The sequence below is a fragment of the Misgurnus anguillicaudatus genome, chromosome 12, assembly GCF_027580225.2.
Source record: "Misgurnus anguillicaudatus chromosome 12, ASM2758022v2, whole genome shotgun sequence".
In the NCBI taxonomy this organism is placed as follows: Eukaryota; Metazoa; Chordata; class Actinopteri; order Cypriniformes; family Cobitidae; genus Misgurnus; species Misgurnus anguillicaudatus.
The window spans coordinates 33,785,396-33,812,594 of NC_073348.2; the positions used below are offsets into that span (position 1 = coordinate 33,785,396).

Below are 27,199 nucleotides of genomic sequence, written 5' to 3' on the forward strand. Positions count from 1 at the left end.
CATTATATATCATTACCGGTATAATTCAGTCCAGTTCATAATGATTGCGTATACATACTGTTTACTTACTATTTTCAAGGTTGTGATTATCTGGATGTAAAAATAAGGGATATTTGAGGGAGTGCTTAAGGAAAATGTTTCCAGTTACCAATGACTCTCCTCCGTGTCCTTTCAGGTATTGAACTGAAACATCTGTGTTTGGAGTATATGACTCCCTGGCTGTTAAACTTGGTGCGCTTCTGCAAGCACAGCGATGATGCCAAACGCCAACGGGTCACTGCCATTCTGGACAAACTCATTACCATGACGATAAACGAAAAGCAGATGTATCCATCAATCCAAGCCAAGATCTGGGGCAGCTTGGGACAGGTATCACAAAACATGTCTTGTGCCCTTTGATCAGTTGACGCGTATTCTGAAGGCGTCACAGTAATGCGTCAAGCTATTTGGGGTTTGGTTCAAGATAAACTGCATAGAAACCTCATAAATGGCAGAACAATAGGCCGACATAGACCCTTGAAGCTCGCTTTGTGGTTTTCATTTTGCGCCTTTAATATTGAAACGGTTTCAAATTGACTCATGTCAGACTTATTTCAGGCTCTGTGGCTGTAGATGCTCACTTCCTTAATGATTTATATCTGGTTTACTTTTGTGATTAAGACGTTGAGCTGAGATGCTAACAGTAATCTACATAATTTTTTTCTGTTTGCAGATAACAGATCTACTTGATGTCGTTCTGGACAGTTTTATAAAAACCAGCGCGACCGGAGGTCTCGGATCCATTAAAGCTGAAGTGATGGCGGACACTGCGGTGGCTTTGGCCTCTGGCAATGTCAAGCTGGTGTCTAGCAAGGTGACCCATCACATACACACTTTGTGAGGATAAATATGAATGGTAAACATGATAACCTTTTTAGTTCAGCGAGCCCTCAAGATATAAAGATGAGACCTTGAAACCTGAAAGCAGTCTGAAACGTGTGACGTGATGCTTTAACATTTCTAAATATGAAACTAGATCTCGGTTGACACTTTTGTTCTCGCTCCCTTTAACCACACAAATAATTTAGTCGCACTCGCTTTTTTCTGTATGAAAGGGAGAAGGTCACGTGATTTTTCTTTTGTATGATTACTTTCAGTATTAACTACTTAATATAAATACAAGATTTAATTGTATTTTCTCCGCAGGTGATCATTCGTATGTGTAAAATCATAGATAAGACCTGTCTGTCTCCAACACCCACGCTTGAACAGCACTTGATGTGGGACGATATCGCCATCTTAGCCAGGTACATGCTCATGTTATCCTTCAACAACTCTCTGGACGTGGCCGCCCATCTGCCCTACCTCTTCCACGTCGTGACCCTACTGGTTGCCACGGGGCCTTTGTCGCTTCGGGCGTCTACGCACGGCCTGGTCATCAACATCATCCACTCGCTCTGCACTTGTTCTCAGTTGTGTTTCAGCGGTAAGATCATCCGTACCTTATAGATGAGTTATTAAAAGATGAGTTATTGATTATTAAATCAAATCTGTTTTGCAGAGGAGACCAAGGAAGTTCTGCGTTTAAGCCTGACGGAGTTCTCCCTGCCAAAGTTTTACCTGCTGTTCGGCATCAGCAAGGTCAAATCGGCCGCAGTCATCGCCTTTCGTTCCAGCTACAGAGATCGCTCCTTCTCTCCGGGCTCATACGAGAGAGAGACTTTTGCTTTGTCATCCCTGGAGACGGTGACTGAAGCGCTGCTAGAGATCATGGAGGTAGAACATGTTAGGTCTTGCATTATTAGAGCTGTTGGCTCACATTTCATATTTCTCCCCATCTTACATATTCTGTCTTTACACTAATTTACTACAAATAGGTCCACCAACGCATTTTAAACTACGCTGAACCAGGCACTTTTTTTAAAAACGCCAACTGTGGGCGCTTAGCAGCTTTTCTTTACTTCTGCTTTGTATTTCAGTCGTTGTACGATGCAGCGGTTGGTTTGTGTGGTATTTGTCCCACCCATCCTCCACTGTGATTGGACGGCTGAGTGAAAAGTGACATTGACTAGCCCAGCATCTTTTCCCAAAGTTTAACATTTTGTAACAGTAAAAAAATGCAGATTGTTTTGTGCTCAGCGTAAAATAAAGGCTTAGGGGACGTGTACACCAAATCATTTAAACGTGACTGAAAACGCCAGGTGGGCGCCAACTGTGGGCGCTTGCCACAAGGTTCCCAGGGGTCCTTGAAATCCTTGAAAGTTTGTGAATCTGGGGAAAAAATTCAAGGCCCTGGGAAGTTCTTGAAAATATACATACATAGATCAGGTCATTGAAAGTGCTTAAAGTTTTCTGGGAAAAAATCCATATTATTCCCTGTGTAGTGTAGAATAATATCATAAAAATTCTAGACTTTTTAAGCACACGTGCTAAACTGTTTGCTTTAAATGCTTTTATCTTCTGTGTGTGAATGTTGATTCATACCAAAATGCTTTTTTGCGTAGTTTTTTGCATGCAAACGTCGCTGGTTACGTATGTAACTGTTGTTCCCTGAGAAGGGAACGAGACGCTGCGTCTTCCTTGCAATACTTCCTGTGTCCCTGTAACGCCGTCTTTGACAATATTTCAGATAGCAATATACTTCCTGGCTCCCCCGTCACCCTGTCTTTGTCGTTAAGCCTCACCATTGGTTGAATATGATATACACATTCAGACAAACTTATCCCTGGAGGCGTCCCCAAAGTGTCACCGCAGTGACGGAGTGCAAGTTCCCTCAAAAGGGAACTGTAACAATGTATCTTGAAAGGTAACATGATGTAACCTTGCTTTCACTTGAAATGTGTCTGCACATTTAGTCCTTGAATTTGAGGGTATTGGACCTGGAAAGTCCTTGAAAGGTCCTTGAATTTGAAGTTAACTAAGGTGTGGGAACCCTGTTGCCAGCATTTTATCAGCCAAGCGCTTTGGTTGCTATGATATTTCTGTTTTGTTTTGTCGTTAAACGAAGCGCTGGTTGGTTATTGTGAAATTTGTCTTGCCCCTCCTCCACTGTACAGGACAGCCAAGTGAAAAGTGACATTGACGAGCTGAGCATTTCATCCAAAGTTGAACATTTTCAACTCTTGGTGCATAGTGCGGAAAAATTCAAATTAATTTTTTCAATGCTGGCCGCAGGAAAAACTCCTTGGTGTACACTAGAGGTCTTCACGGGTCCACTTACTTTCAAAAACTAGAGGTCCGACCTGAGAGCCAAGTGGATTCAGGTCTAAAAGTTTCACGTGTGCCTCAAGTACATCAAGTGCCTCCAGTACATCAAGTCCTTTTCCAACCCCTCCTCTGTTTGCCAAAAGCACTTGCAACATCGTGGCTGGCGGTAGGTTACTTTTTGTAGAGCCAGACCTGTCAATCAATTTTGAATGCATATTTTAGCGGTTACCTTGGTGTCGTCGTCAGTTAAAAAATAAAAATAAATGGTCAGTCCGAGTTTTTTTTTGTGATTGTTGCGGACAAAAATCCTTGCGGCACGTTTTCTTAAAAAATGCGATGGAATATGCGGGATATTTATGTAATAAAATTGCGGGAACTTGCAAAAATTGCGGGAACTGGCAAAAACTGTGTGAACTTGTAACAATCAGCCCTATCGGTTGTGTCACAAAATATATATAAGGGGTCAGATTTTACTGTGTGAGATTAAAAGAGTTAAAATGATGAGACAAACAAGTGTATTCAACTTAAATAAATGTATTAACAAACACAAGACTTAAAACAACACACTAAAAACTCAAGACTGTTAAAAGAAAGGAATATAAAAAACCAAACCTAAAACAATCTAAAAGTCCAAGTGCGCTAAAAGTCCAAGTGTTCAAAGTGTCCTCCAGTGTTTATACAATAAAAGTGTAATCCACAAAACGTGTTTGGAAGGGTAAGTCCACAATGATAGGTAACTCCACAATCCAACAGAGGTTTAGCTTTAGCATATGCTAACAATGTGCTTCTGCTGCTTCCTTTTATAATGGGATTGTTTCCTGTCATGTGATTACTCACATGACAGGCAACCCAAACAAAATAAAAGACATAAACACATAAAATAGCAAAAGGAATAAAATGGAATAAAATGGCTAAGAAAACATGTAAAACCTATTTTTATAATGTATAAAATGAGCGGTACAACATGTTTCTTGTGTGACGGTGTCACAAACTTGCAAAAACTGTTTGCAGCTTTTCATTGATGTTCACATCGCGTAATTATGTCACTTCCTAACATTCCCATGAAAACGGAGGACATGGCTGCGCATGTGTGAAGTAAATGCAACATTTTTGTATCATGCAAGCGAGCAGAAATCTGCAATTTATGTGGCGAAAGTGCGGCATATTTAAAAAATGCAGTCTCCGGATAAATATGCAGACTTTGGCTGATTAGGCATTGAATCATGCGATCGCATAATCGTGTTTTTCTGGAGGGACTGAATGGTGCAGCGCCAAATTGGATGTGAGGTCACCAGGGTTTCTCTCTGTCTTACTGGTGCATGCGGGGCTGCAGACTCCCCACACGTTGGGCGCCATTTACATTTGGGTCCAATTTGAGTTTGGGTAAAAAGTGTTTCGGGTCATTTGGGGCAGGTACATTTCTTTGGACCCAAAAAGTCCTTTGGTGTACAAACACCCCCTTAGTGCTTTGCTCGCTGTGTCGTTTTTAAAAAACACAGCGCATGAAGTCAAAAACCCGAAGACATTTATACATGCATTGGAAGCACAACATATGCATGTTGTTAGAAATAACTGCACTTTGTTAACAGGAAATGATTATTGTAATTTTAGTTCTTCGTAGGCCTTTTTCTTACACCCCAAAATGATGCATAAATTACTGTGCATCTGTCTGTTTCATTTCTCCTCATAACACGTTGTTTAAAACCGTTTTGGTTAAAATGTATGACAGATTTCGACTGGGATTCTCCCTTTTTCTTTTAAGGCATGTATGAGGGACATCCCCGGGTGTAAATGGCTGGACCAGTGGACCGATCTGGCACAAAAGTATGCTGTTTGCTCTCTTTGCAGATTGTCAGGATTCATTTTATTTAAATGTATTTCTTACTATTAACCAAACAAATGTGTGTGTTAAATGTGCAGGTTTGCATTTCAATACAATCCGTCCCTGCAGCCGCGGGCTCTTGTGGTGTTCGGCTGCATCAGTAAACGGGTGACGCACGCCCAGATCAAACAAATCATACGGATTCTGAGCAAGGCCAGCCCTCTCCTCAGCATCGATCGGGTCAGAAACCGAATACAGCTGTATTGTTATTCTTGTAGTTTTTCACATACTGAATTTAGTCAGTTCTATAGTGGTTAGTCGTCTCTTGGTTATTTTAAATGTACCGTTTGATTTCTCAGGGTTTAGAGAGCTGTCTGAAGGGTTCTGATAACTGTAACAGTCAGGTGCTGATCGAAGCCACAGTCATAGCTCTCACAAAACTACAGCCTTTGCTCAACAAGGTACCAAATTATAGCTTTCTACCCGGTATACGAGTACGTGCAGGTGTATGAGTGCATGACTTGTTTAACACTGTGGTGCCGCCCAGGACTCACCGATGCACAAAGCTCTGTTCTGGGTCGCTGTGGCCGTGCTGCAGTTGGATGAGGTGAATCTGTACTCGGCCGGGACCGCTCTACTGGAACAGAACCTGCACACGCTTGACAGTCTGCGAGTGTTTAATGACAAGGTTGTCACACACCATCATCCACAAATAATATATGTAATCGTGGACCAGAAAACCACTAATAAGGGTTAAGTTTTTGAAATCATCATCTGAACGCTGAATAAATAAGCTTCCCACTGATGAATGGTTTGTTAGGATAGGACAATATTTGGCCGATTTGAAAATCTGGAATCTGAAAATCAGCTTTAAAGTTTTCCTTAGCAACACATATTACTAATGATAAAAACATTTTTGATATATTTGTAGTAGGACATTTACAAAATATCTTCAAGGAACAACTCTTTCGCCGCCATTGACGAGATAACTCGTCAATTAAGAGAAAACGCTTCCCTGCCAATAACAAGAATTTCCGGCTTTCCGCAATCCCCCTTTATTCCACAACTTGTACAACCCGGAAGTAGTGCCTCACATGAAAGAGAAAGAACTCCGTGTATGTTTTAAAGATCGCTCTGCATCTGATCTCTATCAAAAGTCCTTCACAAAAAATTTAATTATCTCAGCTTTTTGAAGGTAGGATGAAACGTTTTCTTTTTAAACAGAGGGTCTGTTCTTTCATTGTATGTTTATATATTTAAGAAGAGCATTTTCTGGAAGGCATTAAACTTTTGTGAAAATCTTGAAAAATGCTGGCTGGCAACTTTTTTTTAAAAACGCTGGCGGGGAAAGAGTTAATAAGCTAATGATTTTTGGCATAAAAAATTCATAATTTTGACCCATACAATGTATTTTTGGCAACTGCTACAAATATACCTGTGCTATTTATTACTGGTTTTTGGGTCCAGGGTCATATTGTCACATCACCTATTTGTGATTCTGTCTGTGAAATCCAGGCTAAAGTCTCAATGTAATATGAAATTAGGAGCATCAAAGTTTGATTTTAATGACTTTCAAAACCGTAAATCACACAAAAATGACTTTAGCTGGTGCAGACTCTGACACATATAGGATCTGCATTACAGACATGCATTAATAGTAGTAGTAACCCAGGAGATAATTGTTAAATTTGCCTATTCCGTCTTTCCCAGAGTCCTGAGGAGGTGTTTATGGAAATCCGACAGCCTTTGGAATGGCATTGTAAACAGATGGACCATTTTGTGGGTCTGAACTTTACCTCGAACTTTAATTTTGCTCTGGTCGGACACCTACTGAAAGGTAAAAGATCGTGTTTCTCCTTAAACCAGGTTAAAATATCTAAACATCCAAGTGTTTTTATACCTTGGTTGGTAGAGAATTGCATTAGTAGCACCACAAATGGTTCTGGATTAGATTCTCAGGAACACACATACAGACATTTTACTATGAAAACATAAAGGGGCGGTTTTCCGAACAGGCTTTATATTAATCCAGGACTAGGCTTTAGTTATTTTAGGACATTTAAGTTTTTTACAAACAAACCTTACAAAAACCAATAATGGTGTGCATCTGGAGACACAACAATGGCACTGATATAAAATATGTCAGTACAAGGTGTTTTAAAATTAAAGTAGCTTTAGTCTCACCAGACGCACATGCGTTGCCGTGGTTAGGTGCCTTGCCCGAATTTAACTTCTGTACTTGTTTATTAGTCTGGCTGGCAACTAAACTGACCTCTGGAACAAATACCATGTCGAAAAAAAGTTTCGGTTTGGGCGCTATTGTAAATACGAGGGGAAAGGTTTGGCAGCCACGCAAAAATTTAAGCATCTGTAGCTAACATTGTGTACATTCATTTTACACAGTCATTTTATATGCTATAGCTATGACTTTAAGGTAGTTTACTGGGATTTATTTTGCTTGTTATTAAAAATAATCTACTCTGGAATCTGACTCTCTTGTTATTGATTTTTTTGTAAAAGTCTACCATAAGGTAAGTTTGGGCCACAAAAGCCGTTTATCCGTGTTGTTGGTGCTATTTATATTGAAACTTTGATGTACTTTAAGTCACTTTGGATCAAAGCATCTACCAAATGCAAACTTTATGTAAATTAAAAATAAGTTCACCTGATAACCAAAAGTGTTTAAAGGGACAGTCCAACTTTTTTTGAAAATATGCCCATTTCCAGCTCCCCTAGAGTTAATTATTTGATTTTTTACCGTTTTGAAATTAATTCAGCTGATCTCTGGGTCTGGCGGTACCACTTTTAGCATAACTTAGCATAATCCATTGAATCTGATTAGACCATTAGCATCGCGCTATATTTTTCCTATTTAAAACTTGACTTCTGTAGTTACATTGTGTACTAAGATCGACGGATATTTAAAAGTTTCGATTTTCTAGGCCGACATGGCTAGGAACTATACTCTCATTCTGGCGTAATAATCAAGGACTTTGCCATATCTGCCTAGAAAATCTAAACTTTTAGTTTTCTGTCGGTCTTAGTACACGATGCAACCACAGAAGAGTCAAGTTTTAAATAGGAAATATATCAAAACTCTTTCGTTATTTTTTTTTGGCGCGATGCTGATGGTCTGGTCGGATTCAATGGATTGTGCTGGGCTATGCTGGGGGTGATGCCGCCGGACACCGAGATCGGCTGAATGGATTTCAGAACGATTAAAGTCGGATGTTTAACTCTAGGGGAGCTGGAAAATTAGCATATTTTCAAAAAAGTGTCACTTTAAAATGATATAGTTTTGTGATACTAGTTTTACTTTAGTAAGTAAAATGAAATTGTCAGTGCAAATAAAACATTCTGCTTTTGCATGTGATGTAAATATATTTTTAGATAGATGTTTACATAGTTAGTTCAGTAAACTAGTCTACTTTTGCAGTGCATTGTGGCTGTATATGCTTCTTTTGAGTCTGAATTTTGTTTTGGCAGGCTTCAGACACCCTTCTCCAACCACAGTAGCACGCACGATTCGTATCCTGCACATGCTGTTGGCCTTGGTAGGAAAACACCTGAACTGTGATAAGTTCGAAGTGAACACGCAGAGCGTAGCGTATCTGGCTGGTGAGAAAGTTTGGGTTTACTGCTTTTTTCTTATCTGCCCAATTAAAAAAAAATTCAAAGTATCAAGATGTTATCAACATAGGGTATTAAACAGTGTTGGGGTGTTAACCCTGTTTTTTTAAAAAATTCTGCAGAAAATAATGTTTATGTACCTGTGTGCAGCTCTCCTGCCTGTGTCAGAAGAAGTACGCAGTCGTTGCAGCCTGAAACACAGGAAGTTGTTGCTCTCTGATGTTACCATGGAGAATGTTCCTATGGAAACGTGCTCTGCGCATCATGAGGACCCCAGCTACAGGTGCCACCCAGACGATAGTCGCTTTCCTACGAACACACAGAAACATTAAATGCGTAAAAAACATACTGTTTACATCTCGGTGTAAAGTCAGATTTTTTTCATCTAGGACGCTGCGGGAAAGTCAGCAGTGGACATCCCCAAAAGTCTCAGAACGTTACCTGGTGGCGCAGTACCCTATAGCGGGCCAGATCAGCCCACGTACACGCAAATCAATGAGTCTCGACATGGGACAGCCCTCCCAGGTCAACACCAAGAAGTTACTGGGTAACTCCATGGTTTATTTCTAAACCTGAATCTTATATGCAGACCTACCTTTAAAGGAAAACACCACCGTTTTTTAATATTTTACTATGTTTTTACCTCAACGTAGATGAATTAATACATATCTATCTTTTTTCAATGCATGCACTTAATGTTTGTACAGCGCTTTGTGCATGTGTTAGCATTTAGCCTAGCCCCATTCATTCCTATGGCTCCAAACAAAAGTTTTATTTTGTACCATCATATTTACTCGTGTAACTACATATGTAACAGTCTTTAAATAGGAAAAAACATGGAAGTGTTTGGTGGCTTTTAAATTCATCCCTGTTTGGATCCTAAGGAATGAATGGGGCTTGGCTAAATGCTAACACATTCACGAGGCGCTGTACAAAGATTAAAAGTCCACGCATTGACAAAAAGATAGGTATTTAGTCATTCGTCTAAGTTAAGGTAAGAAGATAGTAAAATATTGAAAAACGGTGGCACTTTTCTTTTAAAGGGGACATTTCACAACACTTTATTAAGATTTAAAATGCATTTTTGGTGTCCCCAGAGTACGTATGGGAAGTTTTAGCTCAAAATACCAAAAAAATTGCCTATTTGTAGGTTTGGGCAAACACGAGCCCTTTTGGTGTTTCTTTTTTAAATGCAAACGAGATGATAAAATACAAACACTAATCGCCATAATGATAGTTTGTTGAAATTGAAACTCAATTGTGCTGTCAATTTTTTAATTTATTTTTTTGCACTAAATGGCAGTGCCGTGGTTGGATAATGATGATTTCACATTGATTTCAGTTTTTTACATTGCCTTTCAATATACTCATGGATGTTTTTATGTAGAAAACAGTAAATCACAAAAAAATAACTTTACCTGGGTTTTCCCTAACCCATGGCTGATTAAAACAACTACTCGGCTGTTATTTGGACTGTTAAGGCTTCCAAAATGTACCTTTAAATTGATCTTATTGCATTTTTAGGCACCAGAAAAAGCTTTGACCATTTGATGTCAGACAGCAAAGCACCGAAGAGGCCTGAGATGGAATCGGGTATCACAACACCACCCAAGATGAGGAGAGTGGCTGAAAACGAATATGAAATTGGTGAGGATGCTTCTGCAAAGTTAAGTGTAGAGGTGACTAAATGTTTCCATTTATTTATAACTTTTTTTTCTGTCGATAGAAACTCAAAGAATCTCCCAACATCACCATCTGCGTAGAGTCTCTGTGTCTGAGTCTAACGTTCTTCTTAATGAAGAGGTTCTCACGGATCCCAAAATCCAGGCACTCCTACTGACCGTACTGGTAAGACCAGGAAACCAATGGGTTGTGTTTTAAAACCTATTAAGCGACATGATTCAATGTGTATTTCTATGCTTTTGTACGGAGCAAATAAATCTCTCATTTTTCTTTTCTCAGAATGAATAAGAAACATTTTCAGTTCCCTGTTTATAGTTCAGTTTTGTATTTTTTATTTAAATATTTTGTACTTTCCTCATGTGTCACTTCCTTCACCTCTCTCGTCCGACTATTTTTACTCATCCGGATTATTGCGTGCCTTTTCAGGCAACTCAGGTGAAAAATACATCTGATGAATTTGAGCAGAGGATCCTGTACGAGTTTCTAGCTGAAGCCACTGTTGTATTTCCGAAGGTCTTTCCTGTTGTGTAAGTCAGTGCAAACAGACTCGGGATGTATTCCTTATTGGCTCTGAATGATACTCACTGATATATCTGTTGTTTGGTTTGTTTCAGTCACAACCTCCTGGATTCAAAGATTAACACTTTGCTGTCACTGTGCCAAGACCCAAATCTTCTAGACCCAGTCCATGGAATTGTGCAGAGTGTAGTTTATCATGAAGAGTCTCCACCTCAATACCAAGCATCCTACTTGCAAAGTAAAACAACTCGCCTCTCTCAAACATATCTGCAGACCACATGGATCATCAGTGAAAAGTGCATTTCATATATGTGACCCTATCTGTGAAAACCAGGCTAAAGTTTACAATTTGAGATTGGGAGCATCAACGTTTGATTTCAGTCATGATCGTACTTAGTCAATATTAAAGATATCAAGGTTATACTTTCACTTATACCACGGGTCTGTTGAATGCTGTATTCTGATTAGCTGAGAAATGTTCTGTGGGTATGCATTAATTTCTGATAACCGCACACCTAACTTGTCAAATGTCTTAAAAATAGGCACCAGAGCAATTTTTATGGTAACCGTGGTATAAGAGGAATAATTGACTCCGGTCCTTTGAATTATTTGAAAATAATGCACACCCGCGGTGTAATGCATTGCATAATGCATAATGTCATATAATGTAGGAAGATTTTATGTAGAAAACAGTAAATTGCGAAAAAAGACTTTAATTGGGTTTTCACAAGCAGGATCATGTTTAGGATCATTAAATTGTAAAATTTTGATCTGTATCTGATGAAGATAAAAGACGTATCGGAAATAAAAACTAAATCTAACTTTTAAAAAAAATAAGCGATTAAAACTAACTAATCAATAAATATGCATTTTGAAGAGGTGTACTTAGTTGTTAATTTTAACACACTTTGCTTTAAAAAATATGTGACACTGGAAACAAAACTACTCATAAAGGTTTAATATTTTAATGTATAGGTTTGTTGGGATAGGATAATATTTGGTCGAGATACAACTATTTTAAAATCTGGAATTTAAGTGTGCAAAAAATCTAAATTTTGTTCTCCAAATGAAGTCTTTTACTAACGATGAGTACATTTTCGATATATTTGTAGTTGAATTAAAAAACTATCTTATGGAACATGACCTTGATAATTTTGATGCATGCAATGTATTGTTGGCAATTGCTAAATATATACTCGTGTGACTTATGACTGGTTTTGTGGTCCAGGGTCACATATATTAAAGTGAACTACTTATCCTGTTGTATTTGCACCAGACAGACAGGTGTGAAAATAGTGGCAAGTATGACCATTTGTTTCATTCGTGCTCCAAATGCGCTGCTTGTGCATCTGTGAAAGCACAATGAACTTGTGAACCAACTAACAATTGTCATTGCTAGTCAATAATTGGACTCTTTTATGTAGGCTTACTTTTTTTTGTGTAATTTGTGTAAACCCACCTTATCCCCCTGTTACTCACACCTGGAAAACTTCTGAATTAAAGTGATACTCCAGCCAAATATCAAAATTACCCCATGTTTTACTCACCCTCAAGCAATCCGAGATGCAAATGTGCATCATCTTTCAGACGAACACATTTGAAGTTATTTTAGTAAATGTCCTTGCTTTTCCAAGCTTATAAAGGGAGAAAACAGGGATCGGGGAACAACTTCTTACTTTAAAGCCCAAAAAAGTGCTTCACACTAATAATTCACACAGTTTCAAGGGATTAATAAGGGACTTTTGTGGGTAATCAATGTGATATTCTGGTAACTGAGCCATCTTGTATCGGTTTTCCATTGCATAGCACCCCACAGCTTACTTTTGGGGGCTTTTCCACTGGGTGCAGTACGTAGTACCCCATACTTTTTTTAGTAACACCTCGGTTGGGGTTCCAAGCGAGCTGAGCTGATACCAAAACGTGACGCGAAAACCATAGATCGCTGATTGGTCTGAGAGAATCGTCACTACCAGCGTCATCGCTAAAATGTAAAAGATTCGCTTTACCTTCATGCTAGCTTGTGCTGTCTTGAGTAAACCTGTTGTCATCTGTGCTTTACTGTAAGTTCCCTTTTAGCGATGAAAAACATCCACAAGTTGACAATCAGGAACACCATACCAGTTTTTTCCCAGACTTGCACATTCGTGATGCGCACATCCGCATATGCTTAAATGCAACTTAAACTATTGTGTGGATCTTGTAATTCCAAGATGGCGCCGTTACCAGAAGCTAGTTATTACAGTTTATAAAGTTTGAAATCTGGATAATTCTTAGAAAATCGCATTGATTGTCTGCAAAAGACCTTTATTAACCCATTAGAGCCCGTGTGGATTACCTCCTGTGAAGGATGGATGCACTTTTTTGGATGGATGCAAGTCGGGGGTGGTTCTCTGATTCCTGTTTAAAGTATGTGAATCTGATAAATGCATTTGAAAGTCTGATCACAGCGTGACTTGCAAGTCTGTTTTGTGACAGACTTGCACTGTTATATTCTGATGTAACAACTTAACAAGCTATTTTTTTCTCACTTAAAAGCTTTTGGGTTTAATGGACTTTGGAGATTTGCCGGTCCTTTCTCTAAGGTATTTGCATTTCTTTTTAAATGAAATTTTATTAAAAACTAAATGATTTTTAGGGAAACCAGTCTAAACTGCAATTTTACATTTTAAATTATATCATCTGTTTAAAATTTCAACATTGTCTTTGATTTTTACAGCAGACTCAGTTCCCAGACTACGCAGAGTTAATTGTAAAGTTTCTAGATGCGCTGATCGACACCTATCTCCCTGGCATCGATGAAGAAACGAGTGAGGAGGGTCTCAGGACACCCACCTCTCCGTACCCTCCACCCGCCCAGAGCCAACTCAGCATCACTGCCAACCTCAACCTTTCCAATTCAATGACCTCACTGGCCACATCTCAGCATGGCCCAGGTCTGTATAGATGGATTTCAGTCATGTGACCTTTAACGTCATGCCGCCATCTTGAGGACCTACCAAGTACCAGTAGTCTATTGACAAGCATTGGCTACCTTGCTACGATTTACGGATTTCTTATCTTTTACTGTCTATGATTCTCACGGATACAGTAAAGGGCTACGAAAGACAACATGTCGCATCTCGACTGTCATGAAAAGAAACGCTACTTTAAAAAAATATGTGATGCCTACTCGATCCCTGATGCGTTCTTCCAGCCGCTGTCGGCTGCTACCGAACTTGAAACTTTGCTCGAAGTATCACCTGGATCTCTACACATGAACACGAGCATTGAGAACATTGTTTGTGTTCACAGAGTTTACTAAAAAGAAAGGTTTTGTACAACTGACTTTGGCTGTTATGGTGTCCGCTCCTCATCTCTGCCAGACGTAAATGATCGATTTCCGAATGCGAATGAATGAATCTCATATGAGTCTCCTTTTTCAACTAGAAGGTCAATATTGTTTTTCACTTGCGACAAAACAACGAAGTATCCGTGCATTTATATGGAACTATGCTTTAGGAGATATTAATCTTTACTCTCCTCCCTCCTTACGTCGCAATTGGAGATCGATACATCTTGACTGGGAAGAAGGCGGCGGCGAGCGGACGCCAAATCATCCAAAGTCAGTTGTTCAAAACCTTCTTTTTAGTTAACTCTGTGTTCACAAACAATGTTCTCAATGCTCGAGTTCACCTGTAGAGACACAGGTGATACTTCGAGCAAAGTATCATGTTGTGTTGAGCCATCTTAGTGTTGTTAAAATAGCGATTTTGAGGCATAGCTTCTAGTTCTTTTGCGACCACTTCAGGTCCTCAAAATGGCGGAAGACAAGTGAGTGACGTCAGCTGATATTCATGTATAGCACATCACAGTTAAAAGTCTGTCTCCTTCAGCTCAGCTGTGTTTTTCACACATCAACGATCGTGTCATTTCTTCCTTGTGTTATCTTGTTTGCATGCTTCACACTTGATCAGCTCGTTTCCTCTACTATTTTAAACAGTTTGAGACTTCCTGCTCTCTCTCCGTCCACACAGACAAAGTTTGCACATTGTGCTTTATCACATTGCACTTGGTTAACCTAAATATGCTTATTCATACTGTCAGTGTTATGATTGTAGCCATGTGTAATGATCAATATCTGGGTTTGCTCTGAGCAGGAATCAACAAAGAGAAGGTGGACCTGTCGCCGACCACGGGTCTGTCTGCAAGCGGGCGAACGCGTCACGGCTCAGCCAGCCAGGTCCAGAAACAACGCAGCACAGGCAGCTTTAAAAGACCCAGCATTAAAAAGATCGTATGAGAAAGCAGCTCGGCAGGGTTTAGCCCCCTGCTGGACAACTAAGAGACATTTTAATGCTGTTTTTCTTCACTACATATAACACAGCGTTTAAGGCCATCTTTAGGTTCTCCTTAAATGATTCAGCGTGTTTTCCAGGTTAAAATAAATTGAAGGTTTTTAAACCAGTGACTGTTTGATACCTGATTGGAGAAAGTCCGAATTTATTTTGTGCGTAATATAATTTTTTATTTTGTTTTTAAAAAATCAGTATATTACGTTTTAAAGCACTAATTTCCTTCGTACCACGTAAAAGTATTAATCAAGTGCCATTTCTTTTATATTTAGTTCCTTATGTTTTGCTGTTCGTGAAGCATTTACATTAATTTCTTCATAGGGCAAAAATGGAGATTTGGAAATGGATTGCTGGTGGAGAGTCAGAGCAAATAAAAATCACCCTGTGGGCACAATGGGGCAATATATTTATTGAGATGTTAGAAACACTACGTCCATACTCACTAAACATCCGTGTGACCCTGTCTATAAAATCCATCATGTATGATGATTATGGGGCAGTTTCCTGGACAGGCCTTAGTTATATTAGGACATTAAAGTAGTTTTTACAAAAAACAATACTGGTGTGCATCTTGAGACAAAATGATGGCACAGATATATGTTAAGAAATGTCGGTGCAAGATGTCTTTAAATTAAAGCAGCTCACACATGCATTTTTGTCTGGGCCTAGGATAAGTCCTGTCCGGGAAACCACCCCTTTGTGTAGAAAACCGTCAAAAAGTAGTAGAAAGGTTTTTACAAGCAGGGTTTTAATGGTTGACATGTAGTTTACACATTTGATTTTTATTTGGTTTGACTCTGGTGGATTTGGTTTGACTATATGGTCAATCACATCATCCTTTACCACAAAGCATTGCAGCAATTGTTTTTGCATTAAAGGTGCACTGTGTAGATTTTAGCAGTACCTAGTGGTGAGATTGCGAATTGCAACTAACAGTTGAGTCCACTGCTCACCCCTCCCTTTCGAAGCACATAGAGAAGTTATGAAAGCAGCCACAAGACAAACATGTCGTCTGAGACAACCTAGTGACGCAACGCGCTATGTAGAACAGTTTGTCCATTTAGGGCTACTGTAGAAACAGCGGCGCCAAATGGCGACATCAATGTAAGGGGACCCGTGGTGTATTTGGAGGAACATGCCCACATTTTGGGAATTTAGCTTATTCACCGTATCCCCCAGAGTTGGATGGGTCCGTGCATGCCTTTCTCGTCTCCGTGCGTGCTGTGGCTTCGTCTGGCGCGGCCCCCGCTGGCTTGGCTTGGCGCGGGGACTGGAGGTGAATGGCTTCAGCTAGCGTGCTGCTTCCAGTGGGTGGCGGAGTGGCGCAAACATTTTCCTATTTATATGTTTTGATTTGTATAGTCACACCGTGTACAAATAACAAGGTCATATACGACACAGCCATCTTTTAACAGTATACATACTGGGAACTATATTCTCAGAAGACAAAGCACTGCTACTTGGGCGGAGTGATTTGCACAACTCTGACTGAACTCTCTTCTCCCCCCAAGGGGGCTTCTCTGGTATTACGAGCAAATCACTCGAAAATCAAATCAAAACATATAAATGGGAGAATGTTTGCGTTGTTTTGTCGCTTGTTGGGAGCAGTTCGCTGGCTGGAGCCATTCACTTCCGGTCTTTGTGCTGGGCTGGGCTGGCGGGGGCTGCGTCGGACGGAGTTGCAGCGCGCGCGGAGATGGGAGGGGTGTGTGTGGACTTGTCTAACTCTGGGGGATACGGTAAATTACCAAAATGTGGGCATGTTCCTTTAAATTCAAAAAACGATCCATTCATTATGTTAGGTCTTCATACGCCACTGAAAACATTGTTATGTAATACTATATTGCGTTTTTGTCAGTAGATCCTCCTTAAAGTTGCACATTGCACCTTTAAATCTTCATTTTTGCTGTACTGATGACAATTATTGGTAACACTAAATATGCCAATCCATCCGATCTATCTATAATAGAATGTCTATCCATAACACTTTTTGTATTGTTTCTTATACTTTATAGAAACACCAATTTAATTTGTAAATATTTCTGATTGGCCCCATCCATCTGAAATGTCTACCGGTACTGTTGTTATTTTATTATTGTATTTTTTTCATCTGTAAGGATCTGTCACTTTTGGATTAGAAGGCAAGAAACTGAGGATCAATTGTATTTTACCATTAGTTCTGCAAATAATAAAACAATCAGCTAAAATGCAATCAGATATAGAGGATTGATTTTGTTTAAATTGGGTTATATGTTTAAATATAATGTATTTTTGTTTGCCCGGTGACGCAAGAATACTTGTCAAGGTATTTTTCGTTTGTCCACCTTTATTTGACTAATCTACCATAATATTGTAATTTCTGTGGACTATGGTACGCAAGTTTAAGTTTGTGTGCCTATAACAGATTCCTTTATGTAAATGTTGTGGCCTGTTTAGAGATGTTTTTTTTCTCACACGCGAAACTCAAGCTTAACATCTTTTCTTGCCTTATATACAGAGGTGTTATTTTGAACATAGGGTTATGGCAGAGGTTTTCACAAGGGTTTTGGCACTTGAGGTTATGCAAATTTTTCATAATTGTTCTCTTTTTTCCCCCCTTTGTTTATGCTGACAGCTTTACCTCTGTAAATATTTTTGTGTAAAAATAGAAAGAAAAGTATATTTACTACACTGTAAATACAAGTGACGATGACATTGTATTATTTTGCTTTTTGTAAAACAGTTAATTGCTGGATATGTACAACTTAAAATATGAATTATTGTCGGTCCATCATGTTCACTACAATATGTTGTTTAACATGGAGGAAATCTTGGAGGCTACACTAAAGATCTAAAATATGTGTCTTCATGATCCTCTTTATATAATACATTATTGTTATCATCTGGTTTCATATAATACGGATGTAACACTAATAAAAAACATTTCTGTCCATACCAGTGTTATACTGTATCTTATATTTACTGTACAAGATGTTAAAATCAATGTTAAATGGTATAAACAGTTAATGACGTTAAGACTCCCACTGTACATTATTGTGTGACATGAATAGAATGCTAGTATACATATATAATATACTACAGTACAGTGCACTACAGTTTACTAGAAGTACCGAATACGACATAATTTTCCATGTGGGTAGTAATTTACAAATAAAAACAAGGGTTTATACAGTATAACAAATATTTTTAATAAAGATTCAACATAAAACTACCTTGATTATGTTAATCTGAATCATCTTTGTCAGTCAGAGCTGTTTTTCCTTTCTTGAAAGTCGGTTTCCCGCCTGTTTGAGCGCGAGATTGACCGGCAGCAGGCCACACCCCTTTAACCGTTAAATGTCTATGATTGGTTACGTTAATGTGACATCCTTCTCCTCGTTTATTTATTTTTTTAACTTTTGCAACTCCTTTTCTCTGTATTATGTAGAAAACTTTTAAGATGTATCTTTTAAAATCGTTGTACTTCAAGAATTTAAACGTACAGACCTATTGATTATAATATTCAAGTCGCCGAACAGCAGTAGGCCTATTGATAGGAGCTGTTGATTATTGTCACGGGCACACGTGTGTCCCGTGACGTCACACACCGTCGCTGCGGAACCTCAGGTAAGTAGTAGAAACACCCCAAACTGCTTGTGTACAGATATGTTGCGACTATACAATTCATTTATTTCTTATAATTCGGTCGGGGGTTCGGTCGCGCGTGTACGTAGGTTTGCGGGGTGCACACGTTATGTTTAACTCATAAATCTCATTACTTTGTTATCGAATGGGACTCAGCTCGTTTTCAACCTGCAAACTGTCACATCTTTAAAATATGGTGACCAGATTTTTGAAATGAAAACCGGGAACATTTCCTAGTTCAATGGTTAAAATATCATTAAAACCTCATTTGTTGTAAAAAAAAAAAAATGGGGACAAAACGGTTTTTTTTAAGTTTTCTTTTTGTTGTTGTGGATTCACTGCAAAAATGACTTACTTCTTACTTAATAGTATTTTTGTTATGTTTTCAGTACAAATATCTAAAAATTCTTAAATCAAGCAAAACCCCCTAAGAAAAATCTAGTTTTAAGACAAACATTTTTTAATTGAAGTGAATTTGGGCTTAAAACATGCAAAAAATATTTTTCTTGGATTTTTTCTTGAATTAAGTAGCGGCAGTTTTTTCCTTGTTTTAAGAATTAAATTAATATTTTGGTCTAAAAATAGACTTATTTTCTTAGGTTATTTTGCCCATAAAGAAAATGCATGTTGACTTAAGAATTTTTTTTATATTTGTACTGAAAACAAGACAAAAATACTAAATAAGAGAGTCATTTTTTGCAGTGTTTCTAAATTAAATAATTTCTGTAGCCTAAATCCTATTTTTTCCTTTTTTATACAAGAGACCTACATCATCAAAAATGACTTTTAGGGTACTGAATCTGATTTCATAGCATTGTAGACGTGAAGAACAGAAGGAATAATGCAAAATGTATTTAGCCTACACAAAACAAATGCTCAGTACCATGCTGTGATCAGTTCAATTAATTGGTTTATTAATTTGATTTAACATGAGTAGTAAGTACCTTAACCCCAGATAACTTAACTGTTTTCATATCTTGAACGGTTGTCGCTTAGGTAGTGACGCGCAGGCGCAACCAAGTAATCAGTATCTCGCGGCGGCCTCTGCTGGTGAAAATAATCATTACATGATTGCTCCGGTTTGGTACTACAAACGCTACATGTTGATGGGGCTTTTTCAGTGTATTTGCTGGTTGTTTTTTGGACGTGCTGTAAAACCTTTCCGGGGACAGCTCCAGTCGGGGCAGAACACCAAAAAACGGGACTGTCCCCGGAAAACCCCTGGTCACCTTAATTTAAAACTGCAAATTAAATTCCAGTGAAGCAGTATTTACCTGGACACTTTGCCTCCTGAATGTCACTAGTTTCATGCATTTAGAGAAGAACAGGTGAAATCAACAAAATATCTTTCATTTTAGAGTTCCAATGACATCATTTGAATTTTGGGTATTTTTAATATGTTACCCTTAAGGATATCTATAAAAAAACATTTACAAAATGTGTATTTAGAAGATGTAAGCATTTAAAATGTACAGTCTCACTCAGTCACGATATGTGTGACGTCATTCTGCCTCTTGTACATATACACACTTATGGTCCGGGGCACTTGAGACTATCATGTGCATGCAACAGGAAGTGTGCAAGACTGCCCCAGGTCTAAAAAAAATGCTTAAGCTCAATGCCCTTAACACACACTATATCCACTTCGTTCTCAGATTTAGGAACTTGTACACCATAAAAACAGTTGAAACCAACAGCAGAGCCTAAATCATGGTGGTGTGGTTGAAGCCGAATCTGTATTGTGTGGGGTTTAGGTGTTGGGATGGGATATTTGAGCTGGTAATGAGATGGCTCTTCTATTGCAGAAGTATTGGTGTCAAGACTCCCGGCCCTATGGAGTTCAAGAGTCTTTTCTTACAATGTAGTGCCACTCCATTTGTGTAAGGGTCTTATTAGATGTAACTGACCCATCTCTCTCTCTTTCTCTCACGAACTGGGATCAGTAGAAAGAGGATGCTGCTGTCGTTTAGGCCCCTGGTCTCGGTCTCTGTGGTGACGCTGCTGGGCTGGTGCTGGTACAGTTTTCGAAGGAGAAGGAGAACTCATCTCCTCACCGAAGAGGAGGTGTGTTGTCTGGATGAAAAAAGCCCTGTTCCTTCCTACGTTTTGGGGGAAAGGTCAGTAGTACAGAGTAAAGTGCTTCACACCAGAGATGTATGTTAATATTTTTTACTAACCTACCTAGAGAAACCTTTTCTCACAGTAACCTAAAGATGGACCATAGACTTTCAAGATCTCCTGAGATGAGCAACTCCACAGATATGTCAAGATCTACCCCGCTGAATGGAACAGAAGTCAACCCTGGTATCCCCTCAGTGACGGGCCTTACCAAGGGAGTTCGACCTGATCCAGAAGGACAGGTATCCATTCGTGCGCGCCATGAAAAGAGCACCATTCCCGATGAAGGTCTTTTGTACTGTGGAGAAGCTGGTGAAGATGACTCTGGGCTTGAATCTGATCCGGTCTGTGTATCTGTGAGCTGCCTTACCACAGACTCTGACCCCTCAATGGGCCAACAATCAGGTCCTGTGCATACAGACAGCCTGTCTGATCTCTCTCCTGACAGGGGCTTGAACCAGAATGACATGGAGAAGATCAGCTCCTGTCTTGTCCAACAGGTTATAGAGGGAGAGAAATGGAAAAATCATGAACCCAGAGATGTATGTGAGCTTGTTGATGCATCAAGATCCCTGGAAGATGGTTTTCAAGATCCATTTCAGCAGCAGTACAGCAGTGACGACGTTCATCCGAACACAGGCTCCTTTAATGGAAGAATGCTCACCCACTTAGGATCTTCTATTGGAGATGACTCGGGATGCTGTTCCTGTGTCTCAGAAGACGTTTTGGGTGCAGATGGGCTGACCGGTGAGCTGTCAGAGGGGCAAAGGTTTATGATGACCACAACAGGTCCAGACTCCAAAACAGCTGAAGACAAAGGGTTTTCCAGCATCTCTGGATTGGCAGAGAAAGAAGATGAAGCCTGCATTGGTAATTCTCTGCAGAAAGATAAAATGCGCTTGTTTTCTCTTTGAGTTTGTCATTTGTTTTTGAGCATTTAAAACTTTGATATTGCTTTTAGATGTTATTATCAGATTTCCAAGTTTTGGTGGAATTAACCCTTTAGACTAAATAGCCAGTTTGTTATTGATGATGCACATTAGCAAACCAAATGTCTTTGTGACATTGACAGGGACATCGTCACCAGGTTTGGTTGTTGAAAGTTTAAGTACCGAGGCTCTTGTGAACAACAGTAGCTCTGCTCCGCCTCCAGCCCCGCCCATCACTCTATGGGACATAGAGGTGCCAGCGGTAAGCTCCACCCACATAGATGTGTGGCTGTAGAAATAGATGCACACTATAATCATTACTTGCTCAGATTACAGGTCATGTAGAGACCTGTATACTTTGTGTCTTTAGTGAGGTCAGTGAGTTTATTGTTCAATGAACATTTTGTGAAAACCACTTGTCACACAACTAGGTTAAAGGGATAGTTCTGTCATCGTTTAGTCATGTTTTTACTAACTTTCCAACAAAGGAAGATATAGAATCATTTATATTTTTTAGATTATCATTATCAAAAATTATCATTACCGCAACATATTACATTAAATATATGCATTTACAAACGTAGGTTTCGGTAATGAGAACTAAAAAGTTGTTTAGGTACTATGACAAACAAAATTTCAACTTTTATCTGGAGAGAAAAATAAGAACTGCTTACCTGGTAGCCATCTTGAGTGTCACAGTCAATTATGTCCCTTCCAACAATTTCTTTTTGAAAATGAGGGCTTAAACAATGATTGAAAATTGTTGCGGAGGATGAGAAAATTGTTCTTGGACATATTTATGTTCCTTATTATTGTCTCTACATTTACCAATGATCACTAAATACAACATGTTTCTTTACTGTAAATGTTTATAGTATAACATGCAATGAAGCTTTTAATTTTTTATATTTTTTAATTATAAATATTTCCATGTCAAAGAACACACATCCAGTCATGGACATGTTGCGGTAATGAAAATTTTCCTCTTAAATGTGGAAAAAACAACAAAATTGGTTTGTTTGATGTCATTTGAAATCATGTGCGAAATAATATGTGAAAAGATGTTTGTAACTGTATGCTTCTTATTTTGATACTCTTGCATTTACTTTTTTTTATCAAAATGTTTCATGACACCTCATAAGTCTAATTTCGCGAGAATCACCCACATGTACTTCCATTAGATACAGTACATCTTGTGTTTTCAATAATTGCCTGTTAAAGCTTTTAAAAATATGCAAACTTCCTGTTTTGTAGCACCTGGTTGGTCGATTGATCGGAAAGCAGGGGAAGTTTGTGAACTTTCTGAAGCAGAGCTCTGGAGCGAAGATCTACGTCTCCACTCTGCCTTTCACTCAGGACGTTCAGATCTGTCACATACAGGGTGAGCTTAACAACATCTCACGGGTCATGCTAAACACCCAAACACTGACATTCTTGTGCTTCTCCATTTCTCCAGGGACACAGCAGCAAGTGGATGATGCTCTTGCACTTATCAGGAAGAAGTTTAAAGATCTAGACCTGAGTAACTGTATCCCACTACCTTGCTTGCCAGTCACATCCTGGGTGAGGACTTTGGAATGGAATAGTGTACCAAAAAATATCAAGGGCGCTAATATCAATTTGCACTAAATTTCAACCCATACGATAACGTTATATGGATTTTTTCAAATATGGCACCTCAAGACTTCATAGCAGGTTTTATGTCACTGACATCAAACGTCATTGGTCAAACCCCATTTGATGCATCTTAAGGCACCAGATTCACATTGGGTCAGAGCGACCATTGCATTATTGTCCTGTTGTCTACATAGCTGTTGCTGCCCCAGGATGTGTTTGTGGAGGTGATCGTGTCGCGGGTAGAGTCAGGTTATCATCTGTTCATCCAGCAGTACAGTCATCCGTCTTATCAGGCCCTACCCACCCTTACACAGCACATGCAGTTTTGCTACTCTCAACCCGGATGCCCCAGCCTGCCCAAACCTGTGGAGGGTAAATGCATCTCACCACACATCTCATTGTTATCTCATCTGCTCTGTTTTAGTAAAGTGTGGGTCTTTATAAGTGGTACCAAAAGCTATAAAATCTTTCTTTGCACTTCCAATATGTGGCAAAACACAAAGAACCAATATTGGTATGTTGTTTCGTGTTGATACACACCAGAAATGGTAACTAAGCACGTCATTTTAGGTTTTATTAACATCTATTAGTGCATTCTAAATAAAATGCAGCATCTTTTAATGTGTAAAGCTAAATTTAGCCTTTTGCTCAGTTATAAAGTAGCCGAAGACTGCAAAGAGACTTAATGCTTCAGTATCAAGGTTACAAATCTTACTGATTATATTTTAACATGCAAAGTTTATGCTCTTCATCCTAATCAGGTTTTAATGATTATTATTAACCTATCAATGCACTTTTGTTTGAATTGTTTTGTATTCAAGCTATATTTGGAGGACCCCCAATAATACCACCACAGGCCCCCTGACTGGTGTTGTATGTTCACATGTAGATGTGGATCATTTGTAGCATGTATTGTCCTGTATATTGTAAACTGTTACCTAAACTATAAAGTCGTCTTTATAGTTTTTATAGTTATAAAATATTGTCAAATATTGTAGTCTTCCAAAATAATTTATTGTAATATTTCTTCCTTTTTTGTTAGTGGGAGTGATCTGTGCCGCTCCAGTATCAGGTAGTGGCTGGCAGAGAGCCCAAATCATTCAGTACGATGAAGAGTCCTGCACGGCTCACGTCAGATATGTAGACAATGGAGGTTATGACACTGTCAACAGCGCCACCCTCAGGCAAATCAGGTCAAGTTTGTGTCTATAACTGTTCTTTTTAATCTATGTTTCTTATGAATTAATTTTTAATTAAATATTTGACGATTGATTACTTTCACAGATCAGACTTTGTGACGTTACCATTCCAAGCATCAGAGGTTTTATTGGATAATATCACACCATTGCCTGGTAAAACATATAAACCTGTTCGTGTTTTAATTGTGTTTTATGTTACTAAACTGAAATGCTGTTTGTATGCTGTGATAGGAGAGGTGGCTTTTTCTCCGGAGGCCAAAACAGCATTGGAGGAATTAACTGCAAATGTGGCCTTGATCCTGAAGGTTGTGCTGTTGTGTTATTTCTGTTACATCATTTTACTTGGTGATCACAAACAGTTCTGCATTAGTTTCATGAATGTGATGGATGATGCTTTCTATGTTTAGGTGACAGGCAGTCAGGACGGCCTTCCCCTGGTGCACATGTGGAAACAGATGGCAGACGAGGTGTGTAAAAATCAGATCCTCCTAAACGTGTCTTTAGATTTTTTTTATGTTTATTGGCTACCTGCAGATATAAGCATAATAGGCCAAATAATCGTTTTACTTTTCACTTTGGGGGAATTTCATTTGAACCGGTTTCAAACTACTTGAAACGCAACCTCCAGCAAAAATATTTTAGCTTCAAATCTGCTTAATCTCGGCTTCAGGTATTTCATTCAGAAATACTGCTTTGTTGGCAGAATCCGCTAAATGTCACATAGATTTTTTACCGAAGTCCTCTAAGTGCACAGAAGACGAATGTAAACAGCTGTGGATTGCATACAAAGTTGGGTCTTTTGTTGAGTACTTGGATGTGGCAGCCACATGCATAATAGCCCCCCTAATGTGTGGTTCAGTTTCCTTTTTTATACATTTTACATTCTCTTTTATACATTTGCAATGCATTTTGCAACTGTTTACAGGATTTTTTTTTTAAAGGGGAGGTTTTTGTCGAAATACCTTGCATGCACTTAGAGGGTTTTGCAGTGAAAGCCAGTCGAAATTGTTAAATATCAATGAAATGACTAAAGTAACATTTGTGAAAATAAGTTATTATTTCAGTTGCTGACTAATAACCTTTACATTGCTGTTAAAGTGAAATTACTGAACCTACACTGCAAAAAAAGATTTTCCAGAAAAAAATTCTTAGTATTTTTGTCTTGTTTTCAGTAAAATATCTAAAAAAATTTAAATTAAAGGTGTAGCGGAGGATTTTTTTGAATTTTAGAAAATAACCGCCTTCTCCACTTTTTTAAAAATGCAATTGCACAACACTCCTGATTGACAACTAGGAGGCCCAATAGTCTTGATGATCCACCCAGAAAAAGAAAATCCTCCACAATAAATCTTGAACATTTTTCTTCAAGAAAATTCAAGAAAAATTTGCTTATCCCATTGCCAGAGTTTTTTGCTTGTTTTATGCACAAAATTGCTTAAATTTGATATTTTTGGTCTAAAAACTAGACTTATTTCCTTTAGTCGTTTTGCTCATCAAGAAAAAGCATCTTAATTTAAGAATTTTTAAATATTTTTACTGAAAACAAGACAAAAATACTAGTGCTGGGCAAAGATTAATTGCGATTAATCGCATACAAAATAAAAGTGATTATTGGTATAATATATGTGCTGTGTCTAATTATTATGTATAAATATATACACAAACATTCATGTATGTATTTAAGAAACATTTACATGTTTATATATATTTATTTATATTTTTATATAATCTATATTAAATATAAATTTTAAAAAATGATATATAAATAAAACAATTCTGAAATAAATATATGAATGTGTGTGTGGTTAAATATACATAATAATTAGACACAGTACACGCACATATATTATGCAAAAAAATAACTTTTTTTCGCGATTAATCTTTGCCCAGCACTAAAAAATACTAAGAATTTTTTCTTGAAAATCATTTTTTGCAGTGTACACACAAGGGCCTGATAAAAATGCTCAATACTCTTCATTTTCTCTTGTTGTTCCAGGTTGTTCTGGTGAACAAATTACTTGCTGAACGAGGGGTTTGCACCTGGTTAGACGCACCATAATATCATCGTTTTTCACTTCTCTGATCTTTGTATGCACAATAAATAATTTCTAAATCTGTAATATTTGTACGTTTATTTGTTGTATGCTGCATTTGTTTTGTTGTTTTTTGTGAAGTGCATTAAAGTTTTTCAAAATAGTATTTTTAAGGTTACAAAGCAAACAACATTAACTCTTTAAAGAGCACATTAAAAATTTAAATGTGCTCTTTAAAGAGTTCATTTTGTTTGCTTAATATTGAAACTTTAAACCAAAGCGTATTATATGACCAGTTCAGAGATGACACAAGATTGCTGATTTTCATAGCTTTGTATGTGTTCTCTCTTGAACAGTGATTGACTTGTGTAAACTTTTGTGTTTTTCTCGGGTACTTTAATACTGAAGAGACATAAAGAAAAATTGTCTGGCTGCGTTTACACATTTATTCTTCTCACGGTTTATTTCGTTTGTTTATTTTGTAAGATAAGGGTGGGGACAGTGTTGT

General features: G+C 38.3%; 2 protein-coding genes and 1 long non-coding RNA gene across 5 annotated transcripts in view; 2 read left to right on the forward strand and 1 right to left on the reverse strand.

Annotated features, from left to right (window-relative positions):
- The window catches only part of nf1b (neurofibromin 1b), an 85,820-nt gene extending 67,715 nt beyond the window's left edge, over positions 1-18,105 (forward strand). Inside the window, exons 38-56 of the mRNA XM_055207929.2 lie at positions 176-369; positions 713-853; positions 1,186-1,465; positions 1,541-1,755; positions 4,949-5,010; positions 5,107-5,248; positions 5,368-5,469; positions 5,556-5,696; positions 6,719-6,845; positions 8,495-8,626; positions 8,789-8,921; positions 9,028-9,185; positions 10,163-10,285; positions 10,365-10,486; positions 10,748-10,848; positions 10,936-11,078; positions 13,376-13,422; positions 13,557-13,773; positions 14,977-18,105. Coding sequence (XP_055063904.2) covers positions 176-369; positions 713-853; positions 1,186-1,465; positions 1,541-1,755; positions 4,949-5,010; positions 5,107-5,248; positions 5,368-5,469; positions 5,556-5,696; positions 6,719-6,845; positions 8,495-8,626; positions 8,789-8,921; positions 9,028-9,185; positions 10,163-10,285; positions 10,365-10,486; positions 10,748-10,848; positions 10,936-11,078; positions 13,376-13,422; positions 13,557-13,773; positions 14,977-15,119 — 2,723 coding nt within the window. The 3' untranslated portion in view covers positions 15,120-18,105. The remainder of the gene's footprint in view (positions 1-175; positions 370-712; positions 854-1,185; positions 1,466-1,540; positions 1,756-4,948; positions 5,011-5,106; positions 5,249-5,367; positions 5,470-5,555; positions 5,697-6,718; positions 6,846-8,494; positions 8,627-8,788; positions 8,922-9,027; positions 9,186-10,162; positions 10,286-10,364; positions 10,487-10,747; positions 10,849-10,935; positions 11,079-13,375; positions 13,423-13,556; positions 13,774-14,976) is intronic.
- Positions 8,467-18,524, reverse strand: LOC129446705 (uncharacterized). 2 transcript variants are annotated; one of them, XR_012372632.1, is made up of 4 exons: positions 18,384-18,524; positions 10,907-11,107; positions 8,779-8,947; positions 8,467-8,660 (listed from the first exon to the last, which is right to left on the reverse strand). It is a non-coding gene; the product is annotated as an uncharacterized lncRNA (long non-coding RNA). The 2 variants fall into 2 exon arrangements; XR_012372631.1 differs by having other exon boundaries at positions 8,493-8,660; positions 8,798-8,947.
- Positions 18,525-18,641: 117 nt separating this feature from the next.
- On the forward strand, positions 18,642-26,778 carry akap1a (A kinase (PRKA) anchor protein 1a). Of its 2 annotated transcripts, none has more exons than XM_055207935.2 (12): positions 18,642-18,777; positions 20,742-20,912; positions 20,999-21,783; positions 21,986-22,104; positions 23,097-23,223; positions 23,299-23,405; positions 23,654-23,831; positions 24,502-24,652; positions 24,744-24,811; positions 24,890-24,963; positions 25,066-25,125; positions 26,655-26,778. In XM_055207935.2, the coding sequence occupies exons 2-12, from the start codon at positions 20,749-20,751 to the stop codon at positions 26,715-26,717; spliced, it is 1,896 nt and encodes a 631-aa protein (XP_055063910.2). In that variant the 5' UTR covers positions 18,642-18,777; positions 20,742-20,748; the 3' UTR covers positions 26,718-26,778. The 2 variants fall into 2 exon arrangements, with proteins under 2 accessions (XP_055063910.2, XP_073730561.1); XM_073874460.1 differs by having other exon boundaries at positions 18,643-18,777; positions 20,739-20,912.
- The last annotated feature ends 421 nt before the right edge of the window (positions 26,779-27,199 follow it).

What these genes read in the sequence shown, in the direction of transcription:
- akap1a (XM_055207935.2), top strand. Translation starts at nt 20,749, where the DNA reads ATGCTGCTGTCGTTTAGGCCCCTGGTCTCGGTCTCTGTGGTGACGCTG. An exon ending in TCCTACGTTTTGGGGGAAAG is followed by an intron (nt 20,913 to 20,998) that starts GTCAGTAGTACA and finishes CTTTTCTCACAG; the next exon opens with TAACCTAAAGATGGACCATA. An exon ending in CCTGCCCAAACCTGTGGAGG is followed by an intron (nt 23,832 to 24,501) that starts GTAAATGCATCT and finishes CTTTTTTGTTAG; the next exon opens with TGGGAGTGATCTGTGCCGCT.